At 47.7% G+C, this 17,297-nt stretch overlaps 1 protein-coding gene across 1 annotated transcript in view; it reads left to right on the top strand.

Annotated features, from left to right (window-relative positions):
* Window positions 1-12,850: 12,850 nt before the first annotated feature.
* Spg7 (SPG7 matrix AAA peptidase subunit, paraplegin) overlaps window positions 12,851-17,297 on the top strand; it is a 33,622-nt gene continuing 29,175 nt past the window's right edge. The window contains exons 1-2 of the mRNA XM_028753118.1: window positions 12,851-13,046; window positions 15,535-15,637. Of these exons, the coding sequence (XP_028608951.1) occupies window positions 12,864-13,046; window positions 15,535-15,637 (286 nt within the window). The 5' untranslated portion in view covers window positions 12,851-12,863. The remainder of the gene's footprint in view (window positions 13,047-15,534; window positions 15,638-17,297) is intronic.

Genomic DNA, 17,297 nt, shown 5'->3' on the forward strand with positions numbered 1-17,297 from the left:
ACTAATTTGCTACCAGTGCTTCTGACCACAAGTTACAGTTGGTTGGAGCTGATCAAAGGTTGGGATCTCTACTGCCACCGAGACAGCTCATAGCCACATCTTTACACAGGACAAAGTCCAGATTGGCATAATGGTAAAAACAGGCCCGGGATTTCAAAGTCTTAGTACTGAGAGAAGACTAAAATATCTCATGAGAAATAAATGTAAATGTCTAACATGTTGACACAGTATTTTAGATGTTACTTTGAGTAAAACATGCTATTGAAATTAATTTTATATACTTCTTTTTCCTGTTTAGCTAGTTTGGGAGAAATCTTGGGCACCTGTGGCTTCTGTTAGGCTGTAGTGCATAGGTCCTACAGAGAGGGCCCCTGGTCACTGTCCTGAAGTTGGGAGAGGTGAACATAGTGGCTTGATAGGCAGCATTTGTCTTCCTCTGTGTAGCCCAGGCTGTCCTGGAACTCATTCTGTAGACCAGGCTGGCCTCAAACTCACAGATATCCCACCAACTCTGCCTCCCAAGTGCTGGGATTAAAGCCCAGCAATAGGGAACATTCTTTCATCAGAAAATTCTACCACAGCCCAGCAATAGGGAACATTCTTTCATCAGAAAATTAAGTACGCACTGTATGGCCTTCATACCACCTCTATTAAATACTTGGGGAACTGTTTATATAAGTTATTCAAAGAGGGACTCTGAAAACATGGATGACCTTTGAACAAACACAGGAATGGAGTGAGGAAAGAAGGCATGTGGGTGGATTCTTGGAAGAACTCTCCACAGGAAGCACACAGCAAGGATGAGGGCCTGAGCTGGCAAAAGGGTGTCATTGAGGTGAAGGAGCATGTGAGTGTTGGCTGTGGAACACTTCCATCCCCTGTGGCCAGCACAAAGAGCAGGACTTTGATACTGAGTAAGAAGGTTAATCATTGGAGGCCTTCGGGCAGATGACAACCTAACTTAGGTGTCAGAGGTCAATGAGACAGCAGGTTTGCAGACCGTTGACAAGACTTTGCTGTAAGAAAGGGAGAAGCGTCTTGGATAAACTTCCCGCTGCCTGGAAAGGCACAGAGGAGAAGGTAGGTTTAGTTAAAAACATTACTGGTGTTCTGTCATACGTACAAGTAACGTTATACAGACTGAGCAAGCTGAACTTAAATTCGGACTATCCACTTATACAAACATACACGTATGTACATATATATATATCATGTATGTATGTATGTATGTATGTAGCAGCAGTCAATGAAAAAGACCATGAATTTGAAAGAGCAAGAATGGGAATATGGAAGGTTTGGGAGGAAGGGAAAGAAAGCTGGGGAAACGCTATAGTCATTAATCTCATGGGATAAGGAGACATTTGGGGGTTTTGTGGGGGGAGGGTGGCTTTTTTTCATGATCTGTGTTTACGTGGCCAGATTTCTTACCCTGTGCCCAGGGTCTCTTCTCTGCAGCCTTTGCTTTTAGTTTCTCGAATTTCTTCTGCTTCCTCCCCAGCCTCAGCTGAGGACTGAACCGGAACCCACCATCTGTCTGCTTAGCCTGCTACCTGGGCTGCTTCAGGGGCCTCTTGTAGTCTGACATAACACCTACAGCCCCCAACTCCCAACCCCAGGCCCTAATCCTAACCCCCAACTCTCTATTTTTTAATGGAAAGCTTGGAAGAGGCCAAGCAGGAAAGCGCTGCTGTTGCCTTGGAAAAAAAAGGGGGGGAGTGGGAGGGGGGAGACTGAAGAGTGACCTTGGAGAAGGGCAGGTAGTGAACAGATCCTGCAGAACAATGACCTCCTGGAGCTCCTTCAAGAATCTCTTTGAGAATGCAGTTCCCATGCCTGGCTCTAGATCCTCAAGTCTTCGGGAACCCTACAAACCTTTGCCTGGCAAAATCTGAGGGCCATCTTCATCTCCAGTGATGCCCTTCCCCTTCCCCAGGAAGGCCTGTTCCTCACAGCTATTTATTTAAGCAAGATCCCCAACCAAAACAAAACTTTAAAGCCAGACGTGGTGACACGCACCTGGAATCTCGGCATCCCTGAGGCAGATGTGAGGCCTGGACCGGCGTGTCAGGAGCACAGTCAAGCAGAAACAACAGAGCTCCTGCCTCCACACGGTGGAGGGCAAGGGCTGACTCCTGAACCATGTTCTCTTACCTTCGTGTGTGCCATGACACACGTGACCACACTCACATCAGACACATAGAATTGTCTGCTTGTTTTGTGGTAATCAAAACACAGCCCAACCTAGAGCCTTGGATTTATTCTACAGGGCTTTTCTTTACCAGACTTGGTCCCCAGCCAGAGTTGTATCGTTAGCCAGGAACTCACCAAGCTCCTGCTAAAGGCACCTGCATTCCAATGTACCTCTGTTCCATGGGACCAAAAACAAAAGTTAACTGTTCATTATTAAACTAAGTCAGTTGTGGCTGCAGACATCGGATTTTGTAAGGCAGACGTGAAAACTGAGTCAGGCCCCAGTCTCAGGGAGTGGAAGACCACCCCTTCCCAGGGCAAAAAGCATGTGTCTATCCCTAAACAGAGGCCCATCCCCCAGGCTGCACACCCACAACCATTTAGACTGGGAGAGAGTCCACAGCCTAGCTTGAGTTTCTGAACACTCTACTTCCTCTTCCACCCAAAGTGCAAGGAGCAGGCCATGTTCTGGAAGCTTCCCTCCCTGCCGCCTCTTCTGTGGCCACGAAGTAAGCCTAGACCTTTGTGGAGCCTCTGATCACCAGCATTCCTGGCATTAGAGTCAGACACTCAAGCTCATTACACAAGAAATGATTACCACTTTTGCTCCCCAGTTCCCACAGTACTGTGGCACACTGCCCTCCCATGCCACAGGAGCTGGGGAATGAAGCAAGACTCATCTCAGGCCAAGCCTGCTAGTACCAAACCCCAGCACTTAAAACTGTACCCCATGGGTTTTTTTTTCTGTATCCCTATCAACTCAAGGGGCCACCAAAGATACTTCTTGTTATTCATAAGACTATCTGAGGCCAGTGGGGGAGACCCATGCCTCTAATCTCAGTGCTTAGGAGGCAAAAGCAGGCAAATCTCTTTGAGTTGGGGCCCAGCCTGGTCTATAGAGCAACTTCCAGAACATCCAAGGCTATACAGACAAACTTTGTCCTCAAAACAAAACAAAATAAATAAACAAAAGAAAAAGCAAGCAGAAAAAGACTATGTGGTGGCCAGGTCTGGTGGTACACAACCTTTAATCCTACCACTAGGTAGGTAGAGGCAGGCAGATCTTGGTGAGTTCCAGGCCAGCCTGGTCTACATAGGGACTTCTAAGTTAGCTGGGACTACCCGAAAACTGACTCAAGGCGGGGGCAGGGACCTGGACAGATGGCTCAATGTTTAAGAGCATTGTCTGCTCATCCAGAGGACTCACTGGGCTTCCAGCGTTCACACTGTGGCTGATAACTGTCTGGAACCCCAGTTCCGGAGGGTCTAAAGCCTTCTTCTGGCTCTAAGGGCATAAGGTACACACATGGTGCACAGACATACATGCAGGCAAAACCGCCTTAAGCATAAGCAGGCTGGACTTGAATTACTAGGCTCTAGCAAGCACGCCTCCATCACCAAGTAGCTGGACCAGCAGGCATGTGTGAACGTGCCCAACTTTGGTAACAGTTTGTTCCCCAATTTTTCCTGTGATGGCTGAGTTTCAGACTGACATAAAGGGACACTCCTTTAACTCCAACACTCAGGAGACAGAAGCAGACGGATCTCCGAAAGTTTGAGGCAGGCCCAGTCTACATAGAGAGTTCCAGGCCAGCCAGGGAATAGCCCAGTTACTCAGAAGCTGAGACAGGAGAATCACCTAGCCTATCCAGTGCTATCGGTAGGAGGGGAAAGCAAAATAAAATTTACTATTTTCACCTTTTTGTTTTGGTTTTGTTTTGGTTTTAGAGACAGGGTTTCTCCGTGTAGCTCTGTGTGTCCTGGAACTCACTCTGTAGACCAGAACTCAGAGATCTGCCTGTTTCTGCCTGCCTAGTGCTAAGATTAAAAGCATGGGCCACCATCACCAAGCTAAGGTTTAAGCTTTGACTGACTAGACTAAATCATCTTTTGATGAGATGGGTTCCTGCTTCAGGAAAATCATGTGATCTCTGCCTATATATGTACTTTAGTTCCCACACCCCCAACACCAGTATGGGTACACTGTAAACGTCATCCACAGGACTTGATAGAACTTGTCTGTTCTGGGGCTGGAGAGATGGCTCAGCGGTTGAGAGCGCTGACTGTTCTTCCGGAGGTCCTGAGTTCAGTTCCCGGCGACCACATGGTGGCTCACAACCATCTGTGGTGGGATCTGATGCCCTCTTCTGGTGTGTCTGGGGAGAGCTACAGTGTATTCATATAAAATAATAAATAAGTATATTAAAAAAAAAAAAGAACTTGTCTGTTCTGGTTATAAATAGGTAATTTCATCACACAGGGATGCCTTAGAACCCAAATAATAAATAACAAGTTAAATGGAATATGGAACAAGATGAGGGTTAGGAGTATGGCTTTGTACCTGCCATGGACAAACCCTGGGCTCATCCCCAGAGCCACAAAGCAAAACACTGCCTTGGAACACGTGTCCTGGTGTCAGGACGACAACTTTGTACAGTTGATTTTCTCCTTCTATCTTTATACAGGTTGCAAGGATCAGGTCATGTGGCTTATGCAGTGAGTGCTTTACCTGCTGAGCCATTTTGCCATTTCCTGGTACTCTTCTTTAAAATAACAGATTTATTGGCACAACAGAAATTTGCAACTCCAGTACCAGGGGATCTGATGCCCTCTTCTGGCTCCTGTGGGCATCAGGCATGCGCTGTGGTGCACAGACATGTGTGCAGACAAAACACACAGGCAGAACACCCATACACATAAAATAAAAAACAAATAAATCTATTTACGTATTTGTGTGAGAGAAATTGTATGTGCTCGTGTGGATCTGTGTTGGCCCCTGTTCCTATAAAAGGTCAGAAAAAAGCCGGGCGGTGGTGGCGCACGCCTTTAATCCCAGCACTTGGGAGGCAGAGACAGGTGGATTTCTGAGTTCGAGGCCAGCCTGGTCTATCGAGTGAGTTCCAGGACAGCCAAGGCTACACAGAGAAACCCTGTCTCAAAAAAAAAAAAAAAAAAAAAAAGTCAGAAAAAGCCCAGGCAGTGGTGACTCACACCTTTAGTCCCAGCACTAGAGAGGCAGAGGCAGGTGGATTTCTATGAGTTGGGGGTCAACATGCTCTACAGAGCTAGTCCTAGGAGACCCAAAGCTACACAAAGAAACCCTGTCTCCAAAAAAAAACAGTCAGAAAGGGCATCAGGTCTGTTTTGCCTGAACTCCTACACGCCTGTATTGTTCTCTAGCTACTCCTATGAGGGAGGGTCTTTTCCTGACCCCTGGGCTTGGGTTTTCTCAGCTAGACTCAAAGCCAGAAGGCCCCAGCAATCCAGACCCCATTCTCTTTCTGAGATGGGGCTCTAGGCACCCTGTTTGTAATGGGACCACTGAGATCCCAAGTCTGGTCCTCAAGGCTGTTCAGCAAAGCTCTCTAAACTGTTGAACCCTCTGTCCAGACTTCAGAAACTCTTTACGCAGCCAAGGCTGGCCTAGAACCTGACCGTCCCACCTCCCACCTCCCAAATGCTGAGATTAAAGACGCGTAACCATGCCAGCTTAGGATATTTACTCTTTGTACCTCAACAAAAAGTTTTAAAATTATTTTGAGACAGAGTCTCACTATGTACCCACAGATGTTCTGGTTATCTCCTGTCCCTCCACATCTTAAGCCCTTGGTTTTGACCTGGTCTCTCTTTGTTCCGCATTTCTAAGCAGCAGAAGGGGCCAGTGGCCTCCTGGAGATAGAGCTCTGGAAATTCCCAGTAGACCGAGGGGACAAAGGTAAGACTCCTGGCATAAAAAGCCTGGGGTGGGGCATACATACTCGATAATCATGAATCCAAAGTTCAAGTGTGGCTTATAGCGAATCCTACAGCAGCAGATTCGCCCTTCATTCGTTGAAAGCCTGAGGTGACGAAAGCTAGGAGAGCGTAGGATGAGCTGGAAAATGACAGGCTATGGCTGATCACAAGGCACAAAGGCCTAGGACCGGCATCCCTCAGGAAGTCAATGTGTTGTTGTCCCCCAGACATACAATAGTTCTACTTTAAGACTGTTTAGGGGTTATGTAGTGATGGCAATATGCGGTAATGGTGATACGTTAGACAGTTAGACACAGGGTCCTGCTTCACTGAAGCCACGTAAAAGCCCGTTCACCGACAAGCATACCCTTTCCAACTTCAAATATCTATTCCCCGCCTCATCTATCCCCACGCTCCCGGAATAGAGAAATCAAACCAGCGCCTCAGACACACAGGCTGCGCAATGGACATTCAGAGATGATCCTTCTTTTGTCAGTAACTGACCTGTCTCCAGGAGCGCTGAGGAAGGACATGCAAGGCATATGGCCAATGTTGACCCCTCGATGGACAGTGAATTCAGACAAGGAAATTCCAGTGTAGAAAAAGAGTAAACTTGAACTTGGCACACACCTGTGATCCTCAGGCACACCTGTAATCTTAGCAATCCGGAAGCCGCAACAGGAGGACTGAGAGTTTGAGACCGACCTGGGCTACACGGTGAGACCTAGTTTCAAAACAAGACAGTAAAGGATCAGGCATGCCTGTAATCCAAGCATTTAGCATTGCTTCAACTATATAGGAAATCCTGTCTTCTCAGAGAAAGGGAGCGGACAGAGAGTCATTTTTTTTAATATATGCATCTTTATTGCACAGAATTCCAAAGATGAATGTCTGACATTTATGTCTCACATTTACCTTGGTGTGTGTACATTTTTTTTATTCTCTCATATTACTTCCTGCCTGCAGTTTCATCTCCTCCCTCCGGAGAGATTCATTTGTAAGACAACCTTTAGCTAAAAAAACAAAAGTCTCCCCCAAACCACAGATAAGAATCTGTGTGTTCAAACAATCTGCAAAATTCAGGGGATCTACTAATATGAAGCAAATGTGCAGTTTCAGTCTGTGTGACTTTGCTTCAGTAGACTGTGCAGCTGCCGGTACAATGATTGGACCGTGCTGTAGTTCAAGGGCTTCGGGGTTGAAGGTGAACGAGAAGCCAACCATGCTTAAAGACTAGAGTCAGGCGTGGTGGTGCACACCTTTACTCATGGCATTCAGGAGGCAGGGGCAGGGAGTTCCAGACTGGCATAGTAGGCATAGCGAGTTCTAGGATAGCCAAGGCTACTTAGAGAGAGAGAAGAAGAGACGGAGAGAGAGTTTCAAAAAATAAAAGTCTAGAAGGCAGGCTGAATTTGACAGTGACTTGCTTGAGTATTGATAAGAAAGCCTGGATCTCGTGGGTATGCCGCTCTTGTTGTCTTTAGGCCTCATCTCACACACCCCAGGCTGGCCTTAAGTTCTCTGTGTGCCCCAGAGATGATTTTGAACTCTTCATCTTACTGCTTCTGCCTCTCAAATACTGTGATTATAGATATATGTCACCAAGCCCAGGACGTCTAGATTGGAAACCAAAAAAGACTCAAATTTTGACTTTTGTCCCCAGAGTGTTGAAGTTATTCCAGTTTTGCATGTAAGACTGCACAGGATGCAGAAGCAGCTTGTCTGATGCCCCTGCTGGGCAGTGAGTGAGAGGAGGAGGCCAGGAGCCTATTGTGTTAACTTGGGATGAGGGTAGATCGTTTGGGGCTGGAAAGATGACTCAATGGTTAAGAGCACTGGCTGTTCTTCCAGAGGACCTGCTTTCAATTCTCAGCACCCACATGGCAGCTCACAACTGTCTGTAACAGTTCCAGGGAATTTGACACCCTCTCACAGACATACATGCAGTCAAAACACCAAAGCACATAAAAATACAAATAAATCTTAAAAACAAAACACGACAGTTTGCCAAGCAGTGGTAGTACAGGCCTTTAATCACAGTGCTCAGGAGGCAGAGGCAGGTGGAACTTTGAGTTCGAGGCCAGGCTGGTCTACAAAATGAGTTCTAGGACAGCCAGGGTTACAGAGAGAAAACCTCTGTGTGTGTGTGTGTCTGTGTGTGATGAGAGAGAGAGAGAGAGAGAGAGAGAGAGAGAGAGAGATAGAGAGAGAGAGAGAGAGATTTCAAGATCTACATAGAGACAGATTTGCCCTCTCCTCAGGTGAAAACTCCTTGGACCCAATGCTGGAGGTATCTGGTATCAGGGTACGGACCCCTAAAACACTCGACTCCCGCAGGAGCTCAGTGTGACACTGCGTCTCTCAGACATCAAGGGAAGAATGCCAGAGTGTCCCTGTGTACAGGGTTGTCAGGCTCAGGAAGGTAATACGGAAGTACAATTGAGTAAACAGATGTTCTGACGCACAGAAACAGTAGAAGTGACCTAGGAAATGGTTGGTCCAGGAGTCGGTAAAGCCAACCATCTCGAAGGCTGCAGGCTGGCCTGAGGCATAGCCTGGGGATGGAGGAGGCACTGTGAAAGGAGAGAGTCTGCTCCCAAAAATTGTCCTCTGAGCGGCACAATCCACACACACACATGCTTGCATATGCGCGGGGGGCACACGCGTGCGCGCGCGCACACACACACAAATAATAAATGAAACACAATCTTGAAGAGGAAAGTCGGTAGGCTCTTTCCCAGGCTCTTCTTTCTCACGACGTCTTAGTAATAGCCACTGGTGTGAGCGGCTTTCTGGTTCACAAGTTGCTTTCACATGCATTTATTGCATTTCATCTCTCTAACTGCCCTGTGGGAAACCCAAGGTTGGCATTAGCCTGGCTTGGCAGATAATTATTATGCCCATTTTACTGATGAGAAAATTGAGGCTTAGAAGTTAATAACTTGCTCAGGGTTTTTGGCTGACGGGCTCCAGTGGTTGCGTTCTTGCCATCTTCTGTTGGTGGTTATGACTCAACAGCCAGGCAGAGCCCAGACAGCAGCCTGGGTCTTCTCCTCTGTAAGGGCAACGAGCGATCTTAACCGAAGAGCTGTCTCGCCAGGCCTGCCATCTGGTACTGAACAAAACTTAGTGGAAGATGGACAGCAAGGTGGCCCTGAAAGAGAAAGCGGGTCACTTGATCTTGATCCCTGGGACCCACGAGGTGGAACGGGAGAACAGACACTCACAGGTTCTGTTGTGACCTCCACCGGCACGGTGGCACACAGGTGCACCCCCCACACACACACAATGTAAACATGCAGGGTGTGGTGGTACACAACTTTAATCCTAGCACTCAGGAGGCAGAGGCAGATCTTTGTCTTTGAGGATATCCTGGTCTACTTAGCAATTCTAGGACAAAGGAAAAAATATGTAACATATATTTTATCATATAATTATATAATCATGTATATTACATAGAAAAATCACATATGCAGAAGAAAAATCATATACATATATGTGTATATATTATGTACATATACATGTGTGTATATATATGAAGAAAAAATCTTTGGGTTGTGTGTCCCTGTGGGTTGTGTGTCCCTGTGGGTTGTATGTCCCTGTGGGTTTGTTCCTGTGTGTCAGTTCTCTCCTCCCACCTTGTGTTGTTCTTAAATTATCTTATGTGTACATGTGTTTTCCTTGTATGTATGTATGTGCCCCACATGAATGTCTGGTGCTAACAGAGACCAGGAGGGCACTCTATGCCCTAGAACTGGAGTTATGGACAGTTGAGAGCTGCCTCGTGGCGTGACTGCGGCCAACTGAACCGTGGTCATCTGAAAGAACAGCCAGTGCTCTTGACCCTGAACCATCCCTCCAGACCCGTATCTTCCCGCTAGTTTTTGAGACAAGATCTCTCGTTTCTACCACTGAGATGTCCATCGCAGGCTAGCTGACCCACAAACTTATACGGGCTTCTAGACTTCGAGCAAGCCTTGTTTCCGGGTGAGGTGGGGGTAATCTCCTGTGTTCTGTGTGAAAGCATCACCTGTCTGTATAAAGCTGCTGACCAGTAAGCTGAGGCGGGATTAGAAGGCGGGACTTCCGGTGGAGAAAGAGCCAAGCAGGTGACTTTTTCATCACTAGAACACGGAGGACGTGGACACTAGAAGCTGAGGAGAGGAAGCCAGCCACGGAGCGGAACTCAGGTTAGTATAAACAGGATATTAACTTAAGAGTTAGCCAGGAACGGGCTAACTTATGGCCTGGGCATTTATTAATAGTATCAAGCCTTTGAGTTGTTATTTGAGAACTGGGGCACACATGGAAAAGCTCGGGGTTATAAGCTTGGGGTAGGAGTCGGAATGACAGATGGTTGCAATGCATGCGGACTTTTCATCCTTTCTGGAGACTGAAGTCAGATGGACGGCTTCCCTTTATTCACTGGGCCATTTCCCTAGTCTGTGTTACTTTTTGTTAAAAATTGTTTTAAGGTCTGGAGAGATGTCTCGGCGATAAAGGGCACTGACTGCTCTTCTACAAGTCCTGAGTTCAATTCCCAGCAACCACATGGTGGCTCACAACCATCTGTAATGGGATCTGATGCCCTTTTCTGGTGTGTCTGAAGACAGCGACAGTATATTCACATACATTAAGTAAGTAAATAAATAAATCTTTTAAAAATTGTTTTAAGCAGGGCGGTGGTGGCGCATGCCTTTAATCCCAGCACTTGGGAGGCAGAGACAGGCGGATTTCTGAGTTCGAGGCCAGCCTGGTCTACAGAGTGAGTTCCAGGACAGCCAGGACTACATAGAGAAACCCTGTCTCGAAAAAAATTTGTTTTAAAATATTTTTTATTTTTATTTATTTATTTAATCTCAAGATAAGCTCTTCCCAAGATTGCCTGGCTCACCTTAAACTTAGATAATACTCCCATATCCACCTCCAGAGTGCTGAGATTACAACTGTTACTCCTGGCTCTAATTTTTCTAAATCTGTAAAATACAGACGTTCTTTACTTCAAATGCTAGAGAGGTGGCTCAGTGGTTAAGAGTACCAGCTGCTCTTCCAGAGGACTTGGGTTTGATTCCCAGCACCCACACGGCAGCTCACAACTATCTGTAACTCCAGTCCCACGGGATCTGATGCCGTCTTCTAGCCTCCCTAAGCATAAGGCACACACCAGGTGCACATGCTTGCATGCAGGGAAAACATCCATACGTATAAAATCAATAAATTAATTAAAATATTTGTGGGGCTGGAGAGATGGCTCTACCATGATACTTGTTGCTTTTGCAGAGGACCCCAGATTGATTCCCAGCACCACATGGTGGTTCATAATCATCTAAAACTCCAGTTCCAGGGGATACAATGTCACGTGCAGATCTCTCAGGGCACCAGGCAGGCACACGTTAGACTTATATAGATGCAAGTAAAACACTCATACACATAAAATTAAATGATTTAAACTTTGACTTCTGCAGGGTACAGTGAGTACACACCTTTTTTTTTTTTTAACCTCAGAGAGTTTGCTTGACATGAAGCCAGGTACTAATCAGCACCAAGACACGTTATTGTTTTATTGTTAAGTGACCTGGGGAGAACAGAAAAACACGGAGTGAAAGGAAGGTCACCGTGACTTCACTTCTGAGCCTGCCAGCAATTAGATTACCAGGCACTAGCCTGGCATGGACTGGCATGGATTCACAGCTTCAGTGGCCTTTGCCTGAACTAAGTGAAGACCAGGGACCCTGCCCGGGCCTACAACTGAGGGCTGGAGAGATGGTTCAGCGGTTAAGAGCACTGTCTGTTCTTCCAGAGGACGTGGGTTCAATCACCACTTTAAATGGTGTTTTGCCTGTGTTGCATATGTCTGTGTGAGGTTGTCGAATCCCCTGGAACTGGAGTTACATATGGTTGTAAGCTGCCGTGTGGATGCTGGGAATCGAATCTGGATCCTCTGGAAGAGCAGCCAGTGTTCTTAACTGCTGAGCCATCTCTCCAGCCCCTACTCTCTAAGACTGAGAGCACCGTCGTCGTCTTCCTACTCTGTATGTAGCTGCTGCACTGTGGCCACACACACCGTTGACCTCTAAGTCCATTCTGTAGCCAGTCAGGAGCATCCGTAGGATCTCTGGTGGTAAGAAAAACCTGGTTCCTGCGTGTCAGGTCAGCACTCAGGAGGCGGAGCTCGAGGAGCTCGAGTCTGGAGTCTGAAGCCAGACTGTGTGGCACAGAGATACTGTATTTAAAAAAACAAAAACCAGGAGGCAGAGGCAGGTGGATCTCCGGGTTCGAGGTCAGTCTGGTCTACAGAGAGAGGACAGCCAGGACCACACAGAGAAACCCTGTATCGGAAAACAACAACAAAATAAATACATAAAAGAGGGAAGAAAGTGGCCAACAGGAACCATCAAATCGCACCCCAAAGAAAGGCAACGTGAAAACCGAGTCATGTATCCACTTGCCAAGCACTGGAAACCGCAACCTGAACTGTAAAATAAAACAGAAGCGACAAAAAAAAAAAAAAAAAGTAAAAAGGCCGGGCAGTGGTGGTGGCACACGCCTTTAATCCCAGCACTTGGGAGGCAGAGGCAGGCGGATTTCTGAGTTCGAGGCCAGCCTGGTCTACAGAGTGAGTTCCAGGACAGCCAGGGCTACACGGAGAAACCCTGTCTCGAAAAAAAACGAAAACAAAAAACAGAAGCGAGAAAGATACCAGGAAACGGGTCTGTCTCTACGGGATCCCGCAGGCTGCGCAACCGTCCGCGCGACGCACCCTGCTGACACCCCAGGTTTAGCAGCTAACCTTGCGGAGGCCAGAAGGTTCGGACCGCGCAGGCGCCGCGAGGTGCGTTCAACCTTCAACCCCGCGCAAGCGCAATGGGAGGACGCCCTCAAAAACCTGACCGTTAGGGCGGCCGGAGTCGCAGTGCGCAGGCGCCGCTCTCGGCACCATGGCGGCCGCCTTGCTGCTGCTTCGCGCGCTCCGCCACAGCCCGGAGCCGGGGCCCCGACGGCCGTGGGGCCTGCTCTCAGGCAGAGGTCCAGGCCTCTCGTCCGGGGCCGGGAGCAGGAGGCCGTACGTGGTCCGCGGGACTCCGGTTGGCCTGGCTGCGGCTGGAGGCCACGCGCCGCAGGTAACCCGCTCGGAGCCCGGCGGCCGCGGCGGGTGTGGCGGGTCCGCGCGGACCGGACGTGCGCCTGCGCCTCCCTCTTCGGCGAGGTGCAGGAGGAGGGCTGCTGTGGGCTGCGCGGGGCGAGGCAGCATCTGCCTCGGGTGGTTCTTGTCTCCCTAGCGTGTGTGAGAGAGACGCCTTGTACCGTAGTCCCTGGCGGTTTAAAACTGAGTCCTGTTCACCAGTTTCTCTTTTTTCCTGTTTTTGAGGCAGGATTTCATGTGTAGTCAAAGCAGCTCTTGGACTCCTGATGCTTTTCCCCCTCCGCATCGTCGGAATAGCTGGGGTTGCAGGTGTAGGCCACCATACCTGGATGAATTCACTGGTTTCACGCCAGCGGAGCCTTACAGTTGCCTCAACTGGGCCAGTTCCTTTAGGATGAATTCCAGTGCTTTCAGGAAAAGTCATTGTTGCTTTAGAACAGTAGGAAGCTATTTGCATGAGCGGGAACCATGTAGCTACATAGGTAGTGCAGTTTGTGAAATTCTTTGAGCTCCACATGGGAAGGCTGTGTGTGCTACATTGAGGCCCCTCCCTCCCCCTCACCCCGTCTCAGCCCGATGAGGTTTTGATGTTATCCTAAAACTTCCAAATGGTCACATTTCAGGGCAATGTAAATATTACAGGCAAATATGCACTTGGACTTTTTTTTTAAAGCAGGGCAAGGTGGTGCACACTTGCAGTTTCAGTATTTACTGGTAGGATGATGTCGGGAAGATTGTGAATTGGAGACTGAAACTGGTCTTGGTGTGGTCCTCAGCCTGTGGTTAAAAGTTACTGGCTTCTGTTGTTTCTTTGGTTTTTTGGTTTTTTGGTTTGTTTGTTTTTCGGCTGAGTACAGTGAAATTCATTGATGGAGTTGATTGACACATTCCCTTGGCCCCTCCCCTTTTTGAAAGGGAGGTCTAGGATGGAAACTGAGGAGGGAGAGATTCTTCTTACGTTCATGGGACACCTGACTCCTAAGCAGTGGAGAGCCTTCCTCTTCTTGTGCTCTTGCTGGAATGAGTGGTTCAGGAATGTCATTCCCTGAAGGCAGTGTAGACCATGAGGTCCACCACCCTGTTGCTGTAGTCAGATTCACTGCACCAGTAAATGAATCTGACAGGATAGTGGTTGTATGGAATGATAGCCTCAGTATTAAAGATGGGCAAAGTCTCAGGAAACGACTGGATCTCCGGTGTAGCCCAGAATGCTGTAGGAGCGCTCCACCATCTTCTTGATGTCATACGATTGGCAGTTTTCTCTAGGTGATAGGGCAGGCTTTGGGTGTGGCTGTCCATGCCAGTAAGCTCCCTTCTTGTTTAGCTCTGGAACGACCTCACCCACAGCCTGGGCAAAGCCAGTAGATGCAAAGCTGATATTCTGAGCAGCTCCATCGCCATCATGCGGGTTTCCCCGAGAGGCCCTGTAGTAGTGATGGCATGGACATGAAAGTTGACACAAATGCCCTGGCCATTGGGCTAAGCGACAGGAGGCATTGGTGAGGCTCCTGAGTGAGTTGTACTTCTAGTACAAACATGGCAGCTTCAGTAGAGGGTGGAGGTGTTGACCTGGGCTCCACCTGTGGAGTGGGCCCCAGCTTTCTCATGGTAGTGAAGATATGGTGGCCTTCACATTATATTCACCACCAGGGTGACCCCACTTGATGTTGCTGGGAATGTTGCTCTGAGAAGGTACAGATAGCCTTCCCAGTGATGACAGTTCTTAGCCTTCACTGTATCAGGAAGCAGAACATGCCAACTGGAGTGTTGATCTTAACATTTAGAGGTTGGTGGGTCATGAACATCATTAATCCCAGCACTGAGGAGCAGAGGCAGGTAGGTCTCTGTGAGTTCAAGGCCAGCTTGATCTACATATAGAGTTCCATGGAAGGCTAGCCAGGGCTATGTAGTAAGACCCTGTCTTGTGGGGGTGGGGAAGACTATAAAAGGCTAAGCCAACTGTGGAACACACCTGTAATGCTAATACTTGGGAGGTAGAGGTGGAAGGTCAGGATCTCAACACTGTTCTCTGCTACGTGGGAAAGTCGGGCCAGCCTGAACCATCTGAAGCAGTCACAAATGACAAAACCAAAAAAGAAGCAAGCTCTCTGTTGGTGGCACATGTTTGTAATCTCAGCACTTAGAGGCTGATGTAGGAGGATCACTTGAGTTTGAGGCTAGACCCTGTCTCACAAAGAGACAAAGGGAAAAATGAATAAATACTTAACATGAGTTAATGTATATAGTGAAGATGACTTTTCATGCTCCTGCGTCCACCTCCCAAGCGTTGGGATCACAGGCATGTGCCACTGTAACCAGTTTTAAGGGGTACTGGAGGTCACATCCATAGCTTTCTGCATGCTAGGCAAGGGCTTTGCCAGCAGATCCGTGTCTCCAGACCTGTGCTGTTTTGGTGTGTGGTCTTAGTGTTGTTACCTCAGTCTTTTTTTTTTTTTTTTTTACAGAGCTTGCTATTGCGAATCCTGACCCCTAGCTTTGAAGGTAGTAGCGGATTGTTACTGAAACAGCATATAGTTCCAAATGCAATCAGACCGTGGCAGCTTTCAGGTGTGTATGTATGCATTGCATGTTCCATTACTGAGGGACACAGGTTTTACTGAAGTCCTATAAGACCATAGTGGAAGAGGACCATGATCTTATACGCCTGTAATCCCAGCACTAAAACAGGGCTGCCGGTTGGAGGCCAGCCAGAACTAGCTAGTGAAACCCTGCTTCCTTCTCTCCCCTTCCCCCCCCCCCAAAAAAAAAGAAAGAAAAGATTTTGGGTTGCCTGAGAGCACAGCACTTGCTGCCGTGAGCAGCTCTCGCTGTGATGTTCAGTAGAGTAGCCCGGGAGCAGAAGGCCGTGCTGTGCGGCCTGGGTGTGCAGCAGACTCTGCCATCTCAGTCTCTGTGCATGCACTGTAGTCTAAGAGTGGAGGCTCCTTGACAGGTGACAAGTGACCATTAGGAGAATGTCACTAGTTTGACACTGACAGAAGACTAGGAACAGCCACTAGGAGTACCTTTGATTCTTTGAAAAAACGAAACAAAACACCTGAACTTCGACTGTCTTCAGTCCTGAGGTTACAGGTACGTGCCACCACCACTACGTCCAGTGTTACATGAAGCTCAGGATTGAACTCAGGACTTTGTGGAAGCAAGTACTCTAACCACTAAGCTATGTTTGCATTGTAACTGTCGGTTCTTTGTGTAGTGAGCCTTGTTAGACCTGGGATAAATCTGAAATGCAGTGTACAGATGGAGCTCTGAGCACTTTGATCACCTGCCTGTCCCTTCCCAGTGGGAGGACACAGGACTCGCTCTTCACCTGGGCTTTGCAGTTTGGTGTTGCTGTGGTTTGTTTGGTTTTTGTTTTGTCTTCTTGAGACAAGGTATTAATTTGCAGTCCAGACTGGCCTTGAACTTAGAATCCTCCTGTCTTCACCTTCCAAGTGTTGGGTTTACAGGTCTGTGCTACCAGGTCTGTGCTACCAGGCCAGGCCTCCACTTCCTTTCACTCACTTTGTTTTGTTTCTCTCCCTATCCCCCTTTCTCTTTTCTCTTCTCTTCTCTTCTCTTTCTCTCTCTCTCTCTCTCTCTCTGTGTGTGTGAGAGAGAGAGAGAGAGAGAGAATGCAGAGTGCAAGGATACTCCCTGTGGGTTCTAGGAATTAAATTCAGGTCATCAGGCTTTGCCTCTTGAACCATCTTACTAGTCCTCATTTACAAAATGTAAGTAGTGTGGATTAGTGAGATGGCTCCGCAGTTAAGAGCTACTTTTCCAGAGGAACCAGGTTTGGTTCCCAGAACCTACATGGCAGCTCACAACCATCTGTAATGCCTGTTCTAGAGGATCCAACCCCTTTTTCTGGCCTTCACAAGTGCTGCGCATACAGTTTACAGACGTATGTGCAAAACACCCACACATAAAAATAACTTCATCTTAAAAAATAAAATAAAACATTAAGTTGTGTTTCATTGTTCTTGTTGCTGTTGTTCTTTCTGGATTGCTTTTTAAAACAAACAAATAAATTGATTATTATGAGACAGGGTTTCTCTGTGTAGCCCTGGCTGTTCTGGAACTCACTCTGTAGACCAGGCTGGCCTCAAACTCAGGTCTTGCCTTTACCTCCCAAATGCTGGGATTAAAATTCTACAGATTCTCTGCGTTAGCTCAAAGGACATTAGAGGTTTGTGCCATAATTTCACTCCTTTTTGCCCAGCTG

This window comes from Grammomys surdaster, unplaced genomic scaffold (genome assembly GCF_004785775.1).
Source record: "Grammomys surdaster isolate TR1022 unplaced genomic scaffold, NIH_TR_1.0 128, whole genome shotgun sequence".
Classification (NCBI taxonomy): domain Eukaryota; kingdom Metazoa; phylum Chordata; class Mammalia; order Rodentia; family Muridae; genus Grammomys; species Grammomys surdaster.